Raw genomic sequence first — 21138 nt, 5'->3', positions numbered from 1 at the left:
CCACAGTGGTATAACTGGTATAGTTGGCCATAGATCTGTCAAATTAAAATTTTCATGATATCGAGACTGAGCGTTCCGAAGTACTAATGTCAAAACCGTAAACAATGGCTTCTTGCGTTAATTTCTCGTATTTCAAAGTTAATCCATCTAAGCCACCATTTCTATCGGATAGCGAAACTCTCCCTCTACACAATCATTGTGGTGTTTTACTTAAGAGGTTTTTCATTCTCGAGAAATTCGCGGAAAAAATCATTGTTTACGTTTGTGACATTGGCTCTTATAAAAGAGAAGCAGAAATATGGTTGCAGGCTCAGTAAACATTGGCGCAGACGACGACTCTGCAACTCTTTAGTCCTATGGTAAAATCATTCGTCTATCTCTTCACTCCACTATGGTATCAGTGAGCTGCCTTTTCTTCACGCAAAGCTTGACAGTATCTTATTTATTTATTTATTTATTTATTCATTATTCTCTTCATCGGACTTTTGTTGTCTAAATGAAGATTGATGGGGAAAATCTTATTTGGCAAATATTTGCGCAAATAGGCGTAAAAACCCCATATCTTTTCAAAATACAAGGAACAATATAAAAGGGACAGAAAAACACATCAATTATAAAAATAAACACCGAATTATAATAATAATACTATGGTCTTCATCATAAAAAAAAATAACCTCGTCCTATGGCATGGAGTTGTCCTTGGATCAGTCGAGGCCGTCATCGCAGAGTTGATCGGGAACAAAAAATGAATCAGGTAGCAAAATTCATCAGGTGTACATTAATGGACAGCTACTCACCGTCTTGCAACAATTTGCTGATTGAAAGCAGTTGCATGTGTCGAACCGTATCGTCATCTATCCAGCAGACTACGTTGAATCCGTTGACGAAATGTTTCCACTGTGCATTATTATTATTATTTATCTTTATTAGGGAGGATTTCAGCCTGGGGCTGGTTCGCCTCCAATGCTTCCACTGTGCAGTTGAAATCGAAAAAAAAAAACATAGAATTCATTGAAACGGGCAGACATGAACCGTATTGGCTCATGTAATCCGTAATTAGCAGCACGGGGTCCGAGATGCAGGAAACTTCTCGTTCGTAGAACTCGTTCAGGTGCATAGATTTCGAATTCAGCCAAAATCCCGGAAGAGTCAGTTTCGCTTATCAGCACTTTTGCTGCAAAAACTGCCTGTTTAATCTTCCGCCGGCGTTCAAGAGTTTCAATACCCAGTAGTTGGCAACGATCTTCGTAGGGTGGAAGGTTCGTAGGATCGTACCAAGGAAGGTGGCGAAGAGCGTAACGAACGAATTTTCTCTGAACAGACTCGATCCTCGCTATCCAAACTGTTTCATACGGACACCATACTACTACACCAAATTCCAAGATCGATCGCACTAGAGAACAATATAGAGCTGTCAGGCAGGTAGGATCCCGAAACTCATCAGAGATCTTAAAGAAGAATCCGAGTTACCTGTTAGCTTTGGCTATGATATCAGTGCTAACATTTGAAAACGGCGCAAAAGCCATTTGTAAACAAATGGTTTGTGGGCCCTTTACTCGCTACCCGAAGAACGCCCACGCAAACCAACAGCATCGTCAGGAAGGGGAAAATTTCCCCTACCCGATGTTGCTGTTGTGTCGCGTGGGTGTACTTCAAGTAGTGAGTAAAGGGCCCACAAACCATTTGTTTACAAATGGCTTTTGTGCCGTTTTCAAATGTTAGCACTGATATCCGTGTAATGTAGCTTAAATGTCAAAGCAAAATCAAGTGTAATTCCTACATCACGAACGTTGTCCACACGCTGCAGAGGTTGGTTATCGGTCGTATTATTGAATGCAATAGGTTTTAGCTTGCGATGGAAAGTGATGATATTGCATTTTTGGACACTCAACGTGAGAAAATTCCTAGAGCACCACTCTTCGAAACTATCGATCAGGTGCTGCAACCGCAGGCAGTCAGTGAAGCATCGCACAACCACGGACATCTTGACATCGTCTGCATAGAATGACCGGCAGCCAGTTGGAAGTATCAAACCGATTTCGTTAATGAATATGGAGAATAGCAGCGGTCCCAAATTGCTGCCTTGAAGAACGCCTGAGTTGTTTGAAAAATATTCCGATTGATCAGACCCGATTTTCACACAAAGCTCTCGATTGGTAAGATACGATTCAAACCAACGAGTGAGTCCATGAGAAACACCAAGCGTCTCGAGTTTGGCAATTAGAATGGCATGATCAACCCGGTCGAAAGCAGCCTTGAGATCCGTGTATACGACGTACACCTGTGCCCCTGCCTCCATATTCCGTAGGCATAGGGAAATGAAAGGAGCGAGGTTTGTTGAGACCGAACGTTTGGGGTGGAAACCATGTTGGTCAGGAGAAATGTAGTTTCTACAGCGTCGTTGATGATTATATCGAATACTTTCGAGCAGGCACAAAGTGAAGTAATTCCTCGGTAATTCTCCACATTTTGTTTGTCTCCTTTCTTGAAAATCGGGAACATGAACGAAGATTTCCAACGAGAGAGAAATACACCTTGTTGTAACGAAATATTGAACAGCTTTGAAAGCGGAGAGGAAAGCTCTGTTGAGCATTTTTTGAGTATGGACGATGGAATGCCGTCAGGTCCAACAGCGTTCGAGAATTTCAGCTTCTGGATGGCAGAGTTGACGAGGTCCAATGTGACCGTGAAAATATCAAAGCTGAACGCGTCACTGGGAGTATCTCTGATCCCTTCAGCAACTTGGCTTAACGATGCCGTTGAATCGTTGAAAACACTCTCGAAATGCTCAGCCAGGAGGCTACATTTCTCTAAAGAAGTGTTGGCTCTGTTATCGCTTAGATGAATCTCAACCGGTAGGCCATCCTCTTTCCTTTTTGTCTTCACAAACGTCCAGAATAGCTAAGGATTACGCCGGAGATAGGTCTGCATACGCCTTGAGTACTTCTTGTGTAGAAAACGGTTGTACATTTGCTTGCTAACGAAAATAATCGCTTGGTGAATGGATTACGGGACTGGCTGTATTTTCGAAGAGCCTTCGATCTTACACGCTTCAAGTTTTGTAATCGAGCATTGGACCATGCAGGTTTTGGAGCAGGTCTCCTCAGAGGCACATAATCCATTATTAATCGGCTAACAACTTCGTCGAAATAGTTAACGGCTTCATCAATGGACGAACACAAGTCAAGCGACTGCCAATCTACCTGGACCAGTGAGTGATTCAATGCGACGTAGTCAGTTCTACGAAAGTCCAGGCTTTGTACATCAACGATGTTTTCATAGAGAACACGAACTGATCGATTGATGAATGCTTCCAACGCTGGATGATCGGCGTCTAGATGTATCAGAGGCTCGGATGCCTCACCGACACTGCACTCTAGTGCGGCAGCTTCGTTCACCAACACAAGATCAAGCAGCCGAGAGTTTCTGTTTGGTACAGAATTAATTTGCATTAAACCATGCAGGCTAAAACCATCCAAAAGAGCACAGCAGGAAGCAGGCATGTACGACCGAAGAATTTCAATGGTTGGATGATCATTCACGGAAATGTTCCAAACAAGCCCAGACTGGTTATAGTCGCCAAATAGCAGAGCTAGATCGTTGTGATGTAATCGGGACAATACAGCACCAATGGAACTGATATGGTTCTCAACGCAGCTCAAATTAGATTTACGGTCAGGAGGAAGGTACATGGGATTTTCATAGGAATGAAAGGGTAAGAAAATGTCCACCATATTTAAGGCACAGACCGACGTTTGCTGATGGGAATTTACCATACACGGTAAGAAAAAAGTACCCAACGGTCAGTTCACTTTTACTTACTTTTGACTAGTTTGTCTCCTTCTAATGTTGTCAAAAACGGAGGAGCAAAACCATCCAACAGGGGTAGTAAAGTGTGGGAACTCAACGTGGAGTATACTCATATTCACCTACTTTTCGGTACAACTAAGTTACTTCTGGGTAGAAAGTTAGTGGAAAATTCCATACGAATTACACACAAGTGAATGAAAACTACTTTGGCCCGCTTTACCTACTTTTGGGTTCCTGCACTATAGTGCCGAGATGAGTGAAAAGAACTTACTTTTAAGTACTTTTTTCTTACCGTGTAGGAGTAAAGAGTTACAAAGTGGCCGAAAAAGCGATTTGTAAATTGTCAAGGTAATGCGGCCATTCTTTTTCGACTAGCTCCAGGCATGGAAAATCATTTACATTCATTTGCCCCTAACTTTTTTCATCAAAAGAGTTCCGCAAAATGATGTATGGAGCTTTTTAGTAAATTTTATTATTAGCTACAACGTTTCGCTACAATGATTTTCCATGCCTGACTAGCTCTGCAGGATTGGTGGGAACCAATGAAGACCGTTATTAATCAGTAATATCAACCGGTGGAAACTAAAGATTTTTAATTGGATCACTACTTGACTAGGCTATTGGTCCCAAGCAAATCGATTAACGTACCCCATTCTGGTCGAAATTCTAGTACTACACAATGTTTGTTTTGATTCGCTATGATAGTTTGACAGAATCATAGACATTTCATTACTTTATTATGATGGCTACCAAGCCTTTGGGATTTTCCTTATTAAAGAGTTGTATAGATTTTTCTCCTTTAGTTTACGTAAATCTTTGGTTTTTATTAGTTAGGTAAGTTCCGATTCAACACATTGTAGTTTCATTTTTATACATGTGATCTTGACTTTTTTACCTATGGGATGAGTACTTAAGGGGGTTAGATTTTCATAAGTTCTTTCGTGGGAATGACACTGATGAAGACTGCACATTGTAGTCGAAATACGTATCTGTCATGGATACCAAAATTAATTAGGAGAATTAAATGGAAGATAACCTTTTTTTGTTGTTTTATATAAAGCCATGAAAATTTATTTTAAATTTGATTTAGGCCCTATGGGTAAAACCTGGACCACAAGTGCCAAAATTGATATACTTACCGTACGCAAAATAGATCCAAACGATTTCTTTCTTTGGTAAATAGTGCTTATTGTTGCTAGTAAACAATAGTCGTTCCTGGTACCTTTGAGACAGCTGGGAGCATAGCCAAAGGATCCTGTTTAGCCCCTCTTTTACCTTTTAGAGCAATCTTTCTACTTTTTTTTAGTACAAAGCAATATCTCTAAAATAAAAATTTAAGCAAAAAAGTACAAAGTAATTGGAGTAGATTTTTGTGTTGGGATTTGGTTTATTCAATTGGTTGCATATGAAGAGTTGAATCCATGGGTATTATAGGTATCAAAGAGCTCGATTTGTCGTCCTGCTAGCGAAATTCTTGCGAATGGAACGATGGTTACCTCAAAACAAACATATTTTCCGCATAAACTGGGCTACTTGTTGCAAAATTTTGCTGCTTTTCTGTGGACTTAAAAAATGTATGCAGTAAACTCCTAATTTGCGAGGTCGTATTTTTCCTCCTACGAATCCAAATGAAATCAAAGATTTATGCAATTGGTTCCAATCAATTAGAAAAAGTTTAATGAAAAAACATGGTACATACATTCTTCTTCTAAGTTTACAGAAAGAAAATTGAAAAAAATATACCCGCTCAAATTTAGAAGTAGAAGAATTAAACAAGAATTCGCGTGGATTTTCTTCACTTTTCGCCATAACTACAGAAAACTGGGTTGTAAACAGTTAAAATATGGCAGCTTACAATGACATTTCAGGATTAATCATCGGGTGACAGGTCATATCATGCATGTAAACGTTAATATATTTTTGCTGTGTGAAGCAAGGTGGTAAATTTATTAAATCCAGCTATATAGTTATAAATAAAGGACGTAAATAGTTAACGATACACAAAGGCATAAGCTCAGAAGTGCTAAGAAATCATAGAATAATAAACCAGGTTATAAATATTTTAATAGAATTGACTGCCCCCTTGATTCCCTTTCTCATTTTACAGCTGGTATAATCAATTTGACAGATCGATGCCTTTCTATAGCACTTGAAATCACTAAAATGGGATCGATTTTTGATGATCGAGTTCCACATATGTTATATGCGGTACTAGTGACATCCTGGGAATGAATTTCCATTAATTTCACCAAATTATATTTAAGCTATTTCGATTTAAGTAAGTGAAAGTTAGATGAAACTTTTAGAGGAAGCTGACACACTCCCGAGATCCAAGTCGGAAGAAACTATAAAAAAAGTTTAGAAAATCTTCCTGAAGAAGTCGGCAGATATTTCCGGGGAATAAAGAAACTTTCATATCAAGTCAAGAACAACCGGAATTAACTTCCAGGAGGAATTACGCCTACCGGTTCGCATTCTGTACATCAGTAGTTCCACACAGATTCGCAAATCGTTTCGGATCGATGTTTTTAGAATTACTTGTTATTTTACACAATTGTTTATTACTGTTCAACATGTCATTTTACATATTTGGTTCCCTAGTTTTGTTCACGACTAACACTTGAAAAGGGATTATGCAAAAATGATACGCATCAATAGAAAAACATATATCTCGCGAACGATTTGTTTGATCGAGATGTCTTGCGTGAAGTTGCGGACAAGTATTGTGCCTTTCAAGGAAAAATTTACACTGCAAAAAATTTTTTTATGATTTACAAAAAATAAAAAAAAATCAAAATTATTAAAAAAAAATATTTTTTTTTTTATATTTTTATTGTAGTCTAGATTAAATGATACCTACTGACAATGTGTATTTGATGGGTAATTCATAAACAAAAAAGTTATGAATTATTGAAAAAATGTACGTAGGTTAAAATTCAGTTATCGCATAATTTGAGCAATTTTCACCCTTTTGAGATGTTATTCGTGAGTGTTCAATCTTGAAAATATGTTTAACGAAAAGCCCAATTAATTTCCTTAAACTTTGCAGTTCACAGTTTTGCAATCATACGCATGAATTAAGATATAATTAATTATGATTAAGATACCGTATGGGAAAAGTGTATTTTCCTATTTGGCCCCATATACGGCTAGCATGTTTTGAAGACCACGGTGGAATAGAAAACAACCACAAGAAGTATAAAGAAAGAGAGAAGGATTAGTAATTTCCATTTAATTCTACTATTTTATTCGATTATCCTTGATAGATACGCGTATTTCGTCTACAATGTGCATGCACATCTTCAGTGTCTTGTACCAATACTCGTATGCGCCATAATTTTAGAGATGTAATCCATGCACCAGCCCAGCCATCGTATGTCATGAAAACGTGAACTCTTCTCTTGAAAATCATGACTTAGTTCTCGTACTCATGATTCGGGTGATTCAGTTCACGAAAGCAGGAATATAGTTCATGGACTGTATTTGGACCGTGAATAAAGTTCATGAATATCGGAACAAAATGCACGAATTTAAACAACGAATCGTAAGAGTTTCTTTCTTCGGGATCTTCTCTTCAGTATTGAATTATACATATCGAATAGAAAAAATAAAGGCTTTACGTTTATAACGGGTGGCAACTAAAATTTTGGAATTTCTTTCTCAAGCTGTCAAAAAAAGACAAACATACTTGAAGAAGATCTGATTTATTGAAATTAAAGATACATTGTCCATCGTTGAAAAAAAATAGTGAACATTTGAAAACGGTCCGTAATCGGATGTTCGGCGAAGCTTCCGTTTGATGTCGGAACAGGAGCGTTGTACGGCCTTCATGTCAACTTTGCGAATGCATCTCTTGATTCTACCAATCAACTGTTTGCAATTCGTGGCTCTCCAGTTATTTTTGTACACCAAGGAGCTCAAAACCCCGAAGAAATCTTCGATTGGGCGACACTGAGGCAGATTTGTCGGGTTGTGGTTTTTGGGTACAAATGGGATCGAATGGGTATTCAGGAACGATTGTGTTTTTTTGGCGTAATGCGATGACGCTTTATCCGGCCAAAACACGTATTGTCCATCAACATGATGTTTTTGTAGAAACGGGATCAACTCGCGGAATAGGTCAGATGATAAGATTAGCATTTATTAAAGATTTTGAAAAGCTAAGAAGGCAAAATTGTGTTGACAAAATCTAACGGGTAATGCCGATATAAATATATATATATACACACATTAAATGCATAGGGGAGGGATGGGACCACCAGGGCACCGGATTGAAGCGATTTGGATGGGGAGAGTGGAATTGCCAACTCCCTGTCATTAACATTTCGTGAATTGACGGCGGGCTCTTCTCCCCACTCATTGGGACGTTCCCTCGTATGATGGCTTGTTCTACATCGGGTTGTAGGATTTTATCATTGGAAGGCGATTCTCCTGATCCCGCGGATTGCGCGTAAGTGTATCTGCTTACGGGTCCGCCCCTCCGTTTTTGGCCCTTCTTACAATGGTAAATTGAATACAACCAGGTATCGTACTTGATCAAGTCATACTTGGAGGATGATCCACTGTCTAATGGCTGTGCCTTGCAACAATGAGTGGTATCCTTTACATACATACATACATACAAACGGGATCAAAATTTTCTTCAAACATTCGTTCTGGTACACATATTGATTGATTGCCAAACCAGAGGGCTTGAACCATGGCTTAGAAATGCTTTTCTCGTCCTTTTGCGTCCATAATTTTGGCTGGTCTTCCACTACCTTGCTTGCGAGCAGTTGTTGGGGATCTTAGGATATGGTAAACAGTCGAAGCCACAACATTTTCGCTTTTAAAATGTTGTACCGTATACTTTTTGCCGAGATTTCTGTGCAGTTCGCGAAATACTTCTTGTTTCGACGGCATTTTGAGTAAAACTGAGCAAGCATAAACAAAACAGAAAATACTAGCAGAAAGAGAAAAGAGAGAGCTGACACATACACACTCTTATTTCTCTCTGAGCTCGTTTGTTGTTGAGCATAGAGGCCTCGAAAAAATTCCAAAATTTTAGTTGCCACCCGTTAATACGCACAAATGCGTATAGTACTTTATTTTTTTCATTGCCCATATGAAATAAAAACAATGCCATGAACATTTTGAAGGAGTTCTTGGTAATGTCCGAGTCCTCTTGATACAAGAAGTTCCTCCAATGAATTCCATGGGTCACTTATTGTATCTTGAATCAACTCATTGCAGTTTCCTTCCTCAAGAAGAACATATTGCACCCCGATATCGGTTTTCACTACGTTGGAGGCGCTTCGTTCAACAATAAGTGGCCCCTCGGATTCAATTTGCTGCTGCAACGTATCACTCGTAATGTTGCTCAGTTCCGACGGTTCAAGGAGTACATGCTTGACTGTATCATCAGGTAGTTCACCTGATTGCAGCTGGCGCAGCAGCAGAACGACAATTTCCTCTTTTGTAGGCATTTCATAGATTTCACTTTAACTTTTTCGCATGCGTTACACTAAAATAACAGTTGCCTGAACAACTTTCACGAAAGTAGAAACGTAAATCACGCTTAAGGGTTAATGAAGTCACGATATCATGATTATATTTCATGCGTGTTAATGCGTTACGAAATGGTTTGGGGTGCTAAACAGTCTTGAACAGGCATGGAAAATCATTTGCATTCATTTCGTGCATTCATTTACATTCATTTGTCCTTAACTTTTTTTATTAACAAAATTCCGCAAAATGATGAGTAGAGTTATTATAGGCTTTGTTATTAGCTACAACTTTTGTTAACAACTCAAATCCGTATCTCGTATGCATGACGAACCAGAGCGAACAGAAGTCACTACTGTTTTTCAGTGAATGTATTTTACATTCACTGAAAAACAGTATCAAGTTCTGCCCGCTCTAGTTCGTGATGCATAAGAGATACAGATTTAAGTTACGGGCAAAAGTTGTAGCTAATTACAAAACCTACAAAGCTCTGTACATCATTTTGCGGACTGTTGTTGATGAAAAAAGTTAGAGGCAAATGAATGTAAATGATTTTCCATGTCTGGTCTTGAATTGTGTTCATGGATTTGTTGTTCTTTTCATGAAAGCTGAATTTTTTATACCACGTTTATGTGCACGTTTGAAGCAGCTGTTAGTTCACGTAGTCGTGATTTTTTGTTATCGAAAATAGGAACGTTTTTTTTAGCGTGTAGATGCAAGATAAAGTTATACACTGAAGTCTTTTTTTACACGGTTTTTTTTACGCGGTTTTTTTTTACACGGTTTTTTTTACACGGTTTTCCACGATTTACACGGTACGTTTTTAACGATTTCTCGACAACGATACAACCTATCGACTTGATTCCAATCACATTATCCGTTTCAAGCTATTTGTAATCGAATGGCATACTTAAAAAAAAAAATCACAATTTTTGGTGTAAATACATAAATTTTTAAAATATGTCTATATGTACCATATCATGCTTTAATTACAAATGGCATCAAAATCCGATTTTTTAAAAACATTTAAGCATGCGAAAAATCAAAATCTCGTAGGTTTTTTTTTACACGGTTTTTTTTTACACGGACCGTATCCCCCGTGTGAAAAAAGACCTGAGTGTACATGGATTTGTATAAAGTACCCTATTGAATCATATGAAATCATACAAGGTAGGGGCATTTTTCCACATGCACGTATATGGCCTCCAGATTTGTACGTATAGTTGAATTCTATGCACTTTATACGTTTTATTTTTACCGAATAAAGATTCACTTGGCAGAGTAGCAATTTAGTAATGATAACACAATTGTTGGCTGGGAACTGTATGGGGCCAATGTATCTCGTGTCAGGTGGCATGGTCTCTAAGGACAGGTCCATAACATTCTGAATATATTGATAAGCCACATAACTAGTTTAAGAAGAAATCAGAGATTGGCCACTTCCTGCGGAGCTTCCGGAACCTGTTCCAGGGACATTGGGTGGCCGTTGCCAGTCTGCTAAAATGACATGTCCGTAAGATTCAAAAAAAATTTGATATGCAGCATTAGAATGATGCAAAATTTGAAATTTTTGCTCCACAGTGCTCAAACGGTTTCAAATCAGGTCCTCCCAAAATTTAAACTTATTTGGTAAGAAACTGACTTGGCACAAACTATTCAAAGTTTGTATGGAAATTACTATGGGAAAACCAAACTTTTTGTTCATTGTCTTCTACCCATTTTACATATTGCTCTTTCGAGAATTTCATAACTATTCTTACCGGAAATTTTCTAAGCTACAACTTTGCCGAATACTGTTTTTAGCCAAATGTCAAATTGAATTGTTATTAATTGTTTAAGAGATTGATAATCTTATGGCATGATCAAGCAGCTGTTCTGTGGGCAACGCTGTATTCTGCAGTGTGGCATAGTAGCCATGATATTTGTGCTCTATTCTTCCCACCAAAAACACCAATGTTGCCTGCTGAACAGGCAAATCATAAGACATCAGTGACTTGAATCCTTAATAACTTTTGTTCCTTACATTTGATTGAAAAATGGGTTTGAACAAAGTTGTAACTGAGAAAATTTGCTACAATCACTGCTATCATTTTTAAAAGCATAATTGTGTGGTGAATTGTTAGATAGATATGAATAAAAACATAAGTTTTCCCATAGTGATTCCCATATAAACTTGCAATGCTTTGTGCCAAGTCAGTTTCTTACTAAAGTAGTTCAAATTTTGGGAGGCTAAGCAAGACCCAATTTGGAACCGTTTAAGAACTGTGGAGCGAAAATTTCAAATTTTGCATCAGTCTAATGCAGCATGACTAGTTTTTATAGAAATAAAAGATTGACCACGTCCTCCGAGGCTTCCGGAACCTGTTCCAGAGGCATTGGGTGGTCATTGTCACTCTGCTGAATTGGTAGGGTGTCAAATGAGTTGTTCACATATTTCTAAAAATGTAGATCTGCTGCATGACTACTTTTTGTTGAATTTATAAATTGACTATTCCCTCCAGGCTTCTGGCATCTGTTCCAGGGTCATAATGCGGCCATTGTTATTCTGCAAATTTTTTTGGTTTGCTGCATGATTATTTTTTGTTGAAATCATAGATTGTCCACTTCCTCCGGGGCTTCCAGTACCTGTCCCAGGGACACTGGGACTTTTCACTCTGCTCAATTGACATGGTGTCGAATGACGTGTCAAAACATATTAGAAAATTTTGATATGCTAAACGGGTTTCTAATGACTCTCTTGTCAGGTGGCATACTCTCCAATATCCATAACATTCTGAAAATATTGATAATCCGCATGACAAATTTTAGTAGAAATCAGAGATTTACCACTTCCTATGGGGCTTCCGGAATCTGTCCCAGAGACATTGGGTAGCCATTGTCGCTTTGCTGAATTGAGAGGGTGTCTAATGAATTGTCCACAAATTTATGAAAATGTTGATCTGCCTCATGACTACTTTTTGTGGAAATCAGAGGTTGACCGGGACTTGCTCCACGGACATTGGGTAGCCATTATCACTCTTCTCAATGGTCTATAAATGACATGTCCATGAAATTCTGAAAGTTGTTGAGTTGTTTTTTTAGAAATAAGATATTGGTTACTCCCTTTTGGAGCTTCCGCAACCTGTTCCAGGGACATTGAGAGGCTGTTGTCACTCTTCTGAAATGCTAGGGTGTCCAATGAATTGCCCACATATGTCGGAAATTGTTGATATTTCACAAAGTGATGAATGTGGGCGTGGAATACCTTTATAAAGAGAGAGTCATTTCCATTTAATACCACTACCTTATTTTCTTATCCTTGACAGATACGCGTATTTCGTCTACAATGTGGAGACTTCTTCAGTGTCTTGTACTAATACTCGACTGAAGAAAACATCGCATTTTACTGAATATATATTAACCCAGGTACATTTTCACTTAGAAGCTAGGTAAACTTAAATTTAATTTTCGAAATACGCGTATCTGTGCAAAGAAGGAAGTGGAATTAAATGCAAATTACTAATCCTTCTCGATCTCTCTTTCCACATGGCTAGTTTTTGTAGAAAGCAGAGATTTGCCACTTCTAGCGGGGCTTCCGGAACCTGTTTCAGGGACATTTGGTGGCTTCAATTTACATGGCCTCTATATGACATGTCCACAAATTTCTGAAATGTTGATATGCCGCATGACTATTCTTAAATGAAAAACTCTGCTGAATGTTATTATTTTGTCTGGTACTGCAGTTGTATGATATGATAGAACTTTTGACGTAGGACTACGTCTTTGATTTCTATATGGGGGTACACTTTATGAAAACTGAAAATGGAACATGTAACCAAATTATGAAAGATTTTGAACGTTAATAACTCAGCTGCCCCTGAACCAATTTCAATGATTTTATCACCAATATCGAGATTCGGGCGTAATTGCTTTTGTAAACAAACTCGTAATTTGCTGATTTCTCGTGATTTAAAGCTCAATCTAAAAAACTAACAACACAAATAGGTAGACGAATGGTTTATCTATCATTTGGCATAGTTTGTTTGCGAGATTGTTCTTTAATTTGCGAGAAATTGGCGATTGACGTGCTTTTGTTCACAAAAGCAATTACGCCCAAATCTCAAAGTTCTTCGGAATTGTTAACTTTGAAACTCAGCGGTTACCTTGATCAAGAGCATGTTATCATGTCAAAATTCAAATTCATGCAGGTAGTTTATTTATCTTTCATTGTTGCTTTCATTTTCAGCTTACTTTTGTAACTTCAGATAGCAGTAACACTTCCTTCAGCAAAAACCAAATAGATCCCCACGGCAAAAGAGCACGATGCAGACTGAATTTAAATCGATATTCTCGAATTAGTCACATTCAAAAGCAATTACTCGGATGTTCATTTAATGATGTTTTCAAGCTGCGTGTTTGGTTAACTTTTTTCAAAATCATAAACTTTTTGTCACCTCTTCAAAACACATCGTGATATGGCAATACTCTAAATAAATAAATAAATAAATAAATAAATAAATAAATAAATAAATAAGTAAATAAATAAAAAATAAATAAATAAATAAATAAATAAATAAATAAATAAAAAAATAAATAAATAAATAAATAAATTAATAAATAAAGAAATAAATAAATAAATAAATAGATAAATAAATAAATAAATAAATAAATAAATAAATAAATAAATAAATAAATAAATAAATAAATAAAAAAAAAAAATAATAAAATAAATAAATAAATAAATAAATAAATAAATAAATAAATAAATAAATAAATAAATAAATAAATAAATAAATAAATAAATAAATAAATAAATAAATAAATAAATAAATAAATAAATAAATAAATAAATAAATAAATAAATAAATAAATAAATAAATAAATAAATAAATAAATAAATAATATAAATAAAAAAAATAAAAAAAATAAGTAAACAAGTAAGTAAGTAAGTAAGTAAGTATGTAAGTTAGTAAACAAGTAAGTAAGTAAGTAAGTAACTTGTAAGTAAGTAAGTAAATAAGTAATTAAGTAAGTAAATAAATCAGTAAGTAAGTAAGTAAGTAAGTAAGTAAGTAAGTAAGTAAGTAAGTTAGTAAGTAAGTAAGTAAGTAAGTAAGTAAGTTAGTAAGTAAGTAAGTAAGTAAGTTAGCAAGTAAGTAAGTAAGTTAGTAAGTAAGTAAGTAAGTAAGTTAGTAAGTAAGTTAGTAAGTTAGTTAGTAAGTAAGTGAGTAAGTAAGTAAGTAAGCAAGTAAATATGTTAGTAAGTATGTAAGTAAGTAAGTAAGTAAGCAAGTAAGTAAGTTAGTAAGTAAGTAAGTAAGTAAGTTAGCAAGTAAGTAAGTAAGTTAGTAAGTAAGTAAGTAAGTTAGTAAGTAAGTAAGTAAGTAAGTAAGTTAGTAAGTAAGTAAGTAAGTATGTTAGCAAGTAAGTAAGTAAGTTAGTAAGTAAGTAAGTAAGTAACTTAGTAAGTAAGTTAGTAAGTTAGTTAGTAAGTAAGTGAGTAAGTAAGTAAGTAAGCAAGTAAATATGTTAGTAAGTATGTAAGTAAGTAAGTAAGTAAGCAAGTAAGTAAGTACGTAAGTAAGTAAGTAAGTTAGTAAGTAAGTAAGTAAGTAAGTTAGTAAGTTAGTAAGTAAGTAAGTAATTAAGTTAGTTAGCAAGTTAATAAGTAAGTAAGTAAATAAATAAATAATTAAATAAATAAAAAAATAAATAAATAAATAAATAAATTAATAAATAAATTAATAAATAAATAAATTAATTAATACATAATTAATTTAATACATAAATAAATAAATATATTAATAAATAAATAAATAAATACATAAATAAGTAAGTAAATAAGTATAAAAATAAATTAATAAATAGATAAGTTAGTATGAAAAAAAAAATAAATAATTCAATAAAGAGTAAAATAAATAAATAGATAAATAAATAAAAAATATGAATTTAAATAAATAAATAAATAAATAAATAAATAAATAAATGAAAATAAATAAAATAATTTTACCGAATTTAATTGCAATCTCGACTTGGAGAAGAATTTTATATTTTGTATGGGAAAATGTATGAAAATGTATGTATGTACTGGGCAAAATTCCCAAGTAATCACCAATCCCGCAAACTACCCGATAATCGCCCTTTTTGCAATATAAGGTCAATATAGGGTTTCCTAACTTTATATCAGTCGTAAATCAGCCTTATATTGCAAAAAGGGGGCCGGCTTGTTGGTTACTTGGGTTGCACAATAGGTCAAGGTGGATAGAGAACAGTAGTACATAATTTTCTCACTATGCAGCGCTAATGTGCAAGTTAATTTCCTGTATAAAATATATCTTGAGTTATTTACGATTTAGAATGTTTCCGTCTTCGGTAAAGTTGTTCAGGTGGTCAATGTCTTCAAATTTGAGGGTTACTTAGTTCAGAATCATTCAATTCTAGTAGACTTGTTTTACACTATATGTAGAATATGTGTATTTCATTCTGGAATATATTGATGTCTTCATTTCTTATTTCCAAAAAGAGCTTCATGTCGTCGGCAACGATAAGCAATTTTAGTTTTTTTTTATAATGAAAGAAATGTCGGTTACGCATAAAATAAAAAGAAGCGGTCCCAAATGAGAGCCTTCCCGAGCAAAGTCGGTTAACAAAGTGAATGCAAATCGATATTAAAAGGTGCAGTTCCTATCATAATGAAAACTCATTTTGATTTCAAATGTCGTGACATAAGTCTGATATCATTTTGTGCTTTCATTATGCAGTCAAGACTTTTTAAATGAAAGCAACTTAACGTGAAGTTTTGTTGTTAACGTCTTGTTTAAAATTTAATTATAGTTCATCTGTCGTTGACAGTCTTGTAAGCGGTCACGGTAGTCGACACATTTTCTGTGATAATTGACTGCCTTTGCCTCCGACACTTGCAAAACAAGCTATCATAGTACAGTACCAAACTCAAATGTCGTATGACAGGCTCTGTCATACGACACCGTCGCCGAAGTAAAGTATGTATTTTAGTTTTCTCATAATAATAGCTGCTGATGGTGTGCTTGTGTGAATTCTGAAAATAGCAAGCAATGATGTCCTAGTAATAATATTTCTGATCAGAAATGGTTTGATTTACACCAAATTGAGGAATTACAACGAAATCACACATGTCATATGATAGCTATTTCGATAATTTTCTTTTAGCTCGAATATTATTCAACCGCTCGTGTTGTGTGAGAGAGACGACGGTAGAGCATGAGTGTTCGAATACAAACAGACTGTCGCGCACGACAACGGAGCGAGTGTAGTAAAAAACGTCAACTGTTTCAACCCCTGGTCGTTGAACTAATGATTATTGTTTATTTGCTTGTTTAACACATTTTAGATCATTCGTGACTGGCCCGGGATGAGATTTGAGCTCAAGTCTTTCAGCGTGAGAAGCATGAAAGCTAACCATTTACGCCAGGCCCGTATTCAGTTAAACATTGTGAATGCGAAATCAGTTATCAAATTGATTTCATTGCAAGCAGGATTAGTTTTCCGTTTGCTACAATAGTGTAAAATGTTGCTCCCATTTTTGCTGTGTTAACCGTTAAGACAAGCAATATGAGATCAATTGGAGTATTCAAAATAAGTTACATCATAATAGCAAATTTTGATTTCAATTTGATCTCCAGCTTTGCTCGGGTTGGGGTACGCCTGAAATGAATTGGGCTGGATTTCTTTCCGATGAATTTAATTATTTCTTGTCGGCTAGTTCCGAGGTTAAAGTTGAGCAATATTTGAATTTTTGGCAGGCAATCAATAGGTTTGTTTCTTTCCTATACAAAATCTAAAATTCTCCCGCAAACCCAGATCATAACCAAATTCATTCAAATTTGACACCGTTGCTGGGGACCCTACAGCGGAAGAGCATTTTTTTTTTTAAATTCTTTATTAGGGAGATTTTTAGTGTTTGGCTAGTTCATCTCCGAATTGGAAGAGCAGTGGGGAACAGGGGGTTATGATTCACCATACAAACTTGATCCTTCCTAGTGTCCGCTCTCCCCTATAGGTGTTAGAATGTCATCAACTTAAGCGTTGAGAAATGCGAATATCCGCCAAATATAAACATAGTTACAGACAGCATTTAGTGTCCAGCTCATAATTGATAGCTTATTGAAACTGCTTCGTACTGTTCCTAATAATCCTACTATGGCGTTGGTTAACCCGAAGCATGAACAACGGTATTTAGGTCTCGAACTGTTTCCCCAAAGTCTCATCCTTATTCCAACCAAACTGAAAACAGTACCTCACCGCTTGTGTGCGTGTGGCTGTGTGTGTGTGTGTGTGGGTGGCACGACTGCTCCCTGTGTTTCTGTTGTCAGCAGGGAAATTTGCGAGTGTTGTTTCGGTTTTTCTTTGGTCTATACCGACATTTCCCCAGTGCTGTGTAGGTTCCCACTGACTAGCATCACTGACTGTGTTGGTGTGGTTGGTACCTACTTGCCAAAGTGCTGATACTGTATTAGTGTGTAGCTTATTTTTCGCATGTTCGACATGCGAAAGGAAAATTAGATGGTAAATATTTTATGCAGATTTGCAAGTTTTTCCTCTCTATTCCTCGCGATTCAGAAGGAGCAACGAGGCACGCAGTTCCCGTCGAGTACTGTGTTGTGAAGCAGTGGGAAAAGTCGACATTGTACTTGCCCTGGTTTGATGGTGGAAACTCTTAGGACGTGCGTGTGTGTCTGGCGAAAAGACTGAGAGTGCGATTATTGGAAGGATGAGCCATAATTCAAGTGCAACCAGTAGTAGTGCGATTATCCTGGCTTTGAAACGAAGAAGAAGAAATGTGTCACCCCAGCAGCAGTGAGGAAAAAGGATACCACCACCCAATACGTCGTTGTTGCTGCCACTCTGGTGGGTGGGACGGACATGCGGTGTCCGGAGTGAAAAGTGATTAAAGGTTCACTTGAAAGTTTTCCGAGTTTTTTTTTCTTCAACTCTCGAGAATGTGTTTGTGAGCAGCAGGGTGCCCGATTTGTTGTTATTGTGCGCTGGGAAAAGCAGTCAGTTGTAGGGCCGCTCTACCCCAAAACTCGTCAAAAGTCGAAACAAGATTGAAAGTGCAAGAAACAGCAATATCTTGAAGAGTGTGGAACAACATCATCCTTAAGCTGGGCGGTGGAAGTTGGTAATAGCTTTCGTTTCCGAGAATTGTGTATCTGTAGGGCTATGGCCGCCGCCGTCGTCTTTGATGGAACTTGGTGTGCGGTGGAAGAACAACGGTGACTGCGACGGGTGTGTCGCTTGAAGGAAGCCGACAGAAGTGAATAATAATGCTATAAATGAGTTATGCTAAAAATGTTAATTAATGCTAGATCAAAGTGAAAGTTCTAGTTGCTTGGAGTTGATGGATATACATACTTCGCGGACGGCGCTCGTCGATGGTCGTCCGTTGGGCTCGTGGGATTTGATTCACCCCGTCTGGGATAATAATTTGCACGATCGCACCACCACCATCGACACAGCAGGGGCCTTGAATAAGGATATTTAAATTAATCTAAAACAGGGTGTTGGAATACACGGCGGATTACCGCAGCAGTGGGCGCACGCAAAAAAGCGAAGCCAGACCGCAATTCGCGTTTTGTGCTGATTTGATTGATGCAAATGTTTTGCCTCAGTGGAGAGCAATCGAACCGGAAGGGGGGAAACTAATCGGATTTGAAACGCGAGAGTGCAGTGTGGGTGTGTGCATGTTAGTGAGTGGAAGCACTAGGAAAAATATCGAATGAAAACAATTAAAATGCGAATTGATTTGCTGCCGTCGGTCGTCGGTGCTGCTGCTGCTGCTGGTCACTGCCAGCCGAAAGAGGTGAAGCCCCGCGTTGACGATCGTGAGTGGAGGAAATGGAATGAAATCCAACTGTAGGACTGGAAATTCTGTGCTGGTGCACGGTCCCGGAGCCGGAAATTGATTTAGCAGAGTGCAGTGGCAGGGAGAGTGGAAGCACGCATTAAAAACCGACTGAAACACACATATTGCTGGCAGTAGGGTACGGATTCGGGTACGGAGCAATAGCTGTTGTGAGGGTTGAGCTGTCAAGTGCCAATGCCGGTTGGAAATGTTCCCTATCACCACCGAAGGAAGTACTCGCCCCAGGTTCCACCGGATTACCAGTGAGTACTTTTCTATTATTGAAGCGTCATCGTTTTTGATTTAATGGATTATATTTCATGGCTGTAGTTCGATTTCGAATATATCTGATCTTCCATCTGTTGTTGAGTCCTGCCTGGCATTCAGCATTGGCGTAAGCTAGGTAATTATGCTAGGGGGGACTGACACAGTGTTATTATTTTTATTAATTATTTTTCTTTTCCACAAAAATCATTATATCGTCGATGTTCTGCAATGCTGTCACAACTCGAAATTTGCAATTTTTCCGTTTTATCGGTTGAAAGTATACAAAAAACCAAGTTATATTACTTTATTCTATCTAATTTCCAAAGGCCGTTTATTTCTTTAGCGTAGGATTGAAAAAAAAAAACATCCAGTCATACAATTATCATCAAAAGTCTAAAACAAAGTGAAATTTTCGATGATTTTTATTTTGAGTGGTGACAGTGTTACATAAGACCGACGATATTCCCAGGATCAGGGTTGTTAATCGAGAATTTCCGATAAAGTGGCGCAGCCAGTATTTCTCTCTGGGGGAGGGGGTAATGACAAATATCACGTTTCCCAATTTCCTACATACATTATTTCCGGAAAAATGCTAAATACACTATTTCCTGGAAATTTACTCTGTCAATAAATTTGCGGTCCGAATCGGCAATTTAGCACGAAAACAATATTAACTCTGTTTTCCCTTGTTTTGTTTTCCGTCGATCTGAGCTGAGTGCTGAGCACTAATGTTACCGACGCCAGGGAGACACCTCCCACACCTGGACCCATCAACTCATGAACCGGGAACCAACGGCTTTACTTCCCTTGATCAGAGCTATTATGCCTCAGAACATGCCGGCGGCTAATATTTACTCTGTTGCTATTAACTTTAAAAGGTTAGTGTCTGCGGAGAAGAAGTCTATGATTACGAGACGGTTCTCATAATAATTATATAAAAAAACTTTTATTGAACTAAATCATTTGATTACACTTGTCTCACTTAATGCTAAAACTGAACTGATTGAATCTTGCCTCATCGGTCATACTTATGCTCTACTAGGATAATTAGAGTGATCCTCATTTTTTCTTCAGCAAAGTTATAGACACAAATATATCTAGTAACTTTGCTGAAAAACAATGTTGTTAAATTATAAAGATAGATAGAAGGATTAGTAATGTTCATTTCATTCCACAACCTTATTTGCTTATCCTTGACGTATTTCGTCTACAATGTACAGACTTCTTCAGTGTTTTGTACTAATACTTGACTGAAGAAAACATCGCATTTTACCGAATATATATTAACCTATGTACATTTTCACTTAGAAGCTAGGTGAACTTAAATATAATCTTAATCTTAATCCTGTAGAAGCACTGCTTACTCGTTGGTGTGTCCTAGGCAGGACTGGCGAATGTCATTTTCAATGAAAGATCTCACGCGATATTTACAGAGATACTTCTGTCACTATCATTGGATGAGAAAACGATGATAGAGATTTTCTTCAAAATCTCATCGAATTTTTTGTCATGACAGAACGTGAAAGTGTTGTGATCATCGTAATTACTAGCTCATTTAATGCTATTAAAGTTACCTGTACCGAGGAAATCTTAATAATGTATTCACTCCACCGATTAGATAAGGTTGTTTGCTTAAATTAATCTAAATCTGTTAGATATTTTAATGTCAAAACCACATAACAATTATTCAATGAGTGCTTGATCATTGAAAAATG

At 36.8% G+C, this 21138-nt stretch overlaps 1 protein-coding gene across 1 annotated transcript in view; it reads left to right on the top strand.

The window, feature by feature from the left end:
- Bili (FERM domain-containing protein 8 Bili) overlaps window positions 1-21138 on the top strand; it is a 218594-nt gene that overhangs the window by 3063 nt on the left and 194393 nt on the right. Inside the window, exon 2 of the mRNA XM_065222477.1 lies at window positions 17835-19419. Coding sequence (XP_065078549.1) covers window positions 19352-19419 — 68 coding nt within the window. The 5' untranslated portion in view covers window positions 17835-19351. The remainder of the gene's footprint in view (window positions 1-17834; window positions 19420-21138) is intronic.

Source organism: Ochlerotatus camptorhynchus, unplaced genomic scaffold, assembly GCF_037179485.1.
Source record: "Ochlerotatus camptorhynchus isolate MF236.1 unplaced genomic scaffold, CSIRO-AGI_Acam_v1.1 ptg000170l, whole genome shotgun sequence".
Classification (NCBI taxonomy): Eukaryota; Metazoa; Arthropoda; class Insecta; order Diptera; family Culicidae; genus Ochlerotatus; species Ochlerotatus camptorhynchus.
Note: the sequence above shows the minus strand (reverse complement) of the source record. Positions and strands in the feature narration are given on the sequence as shown.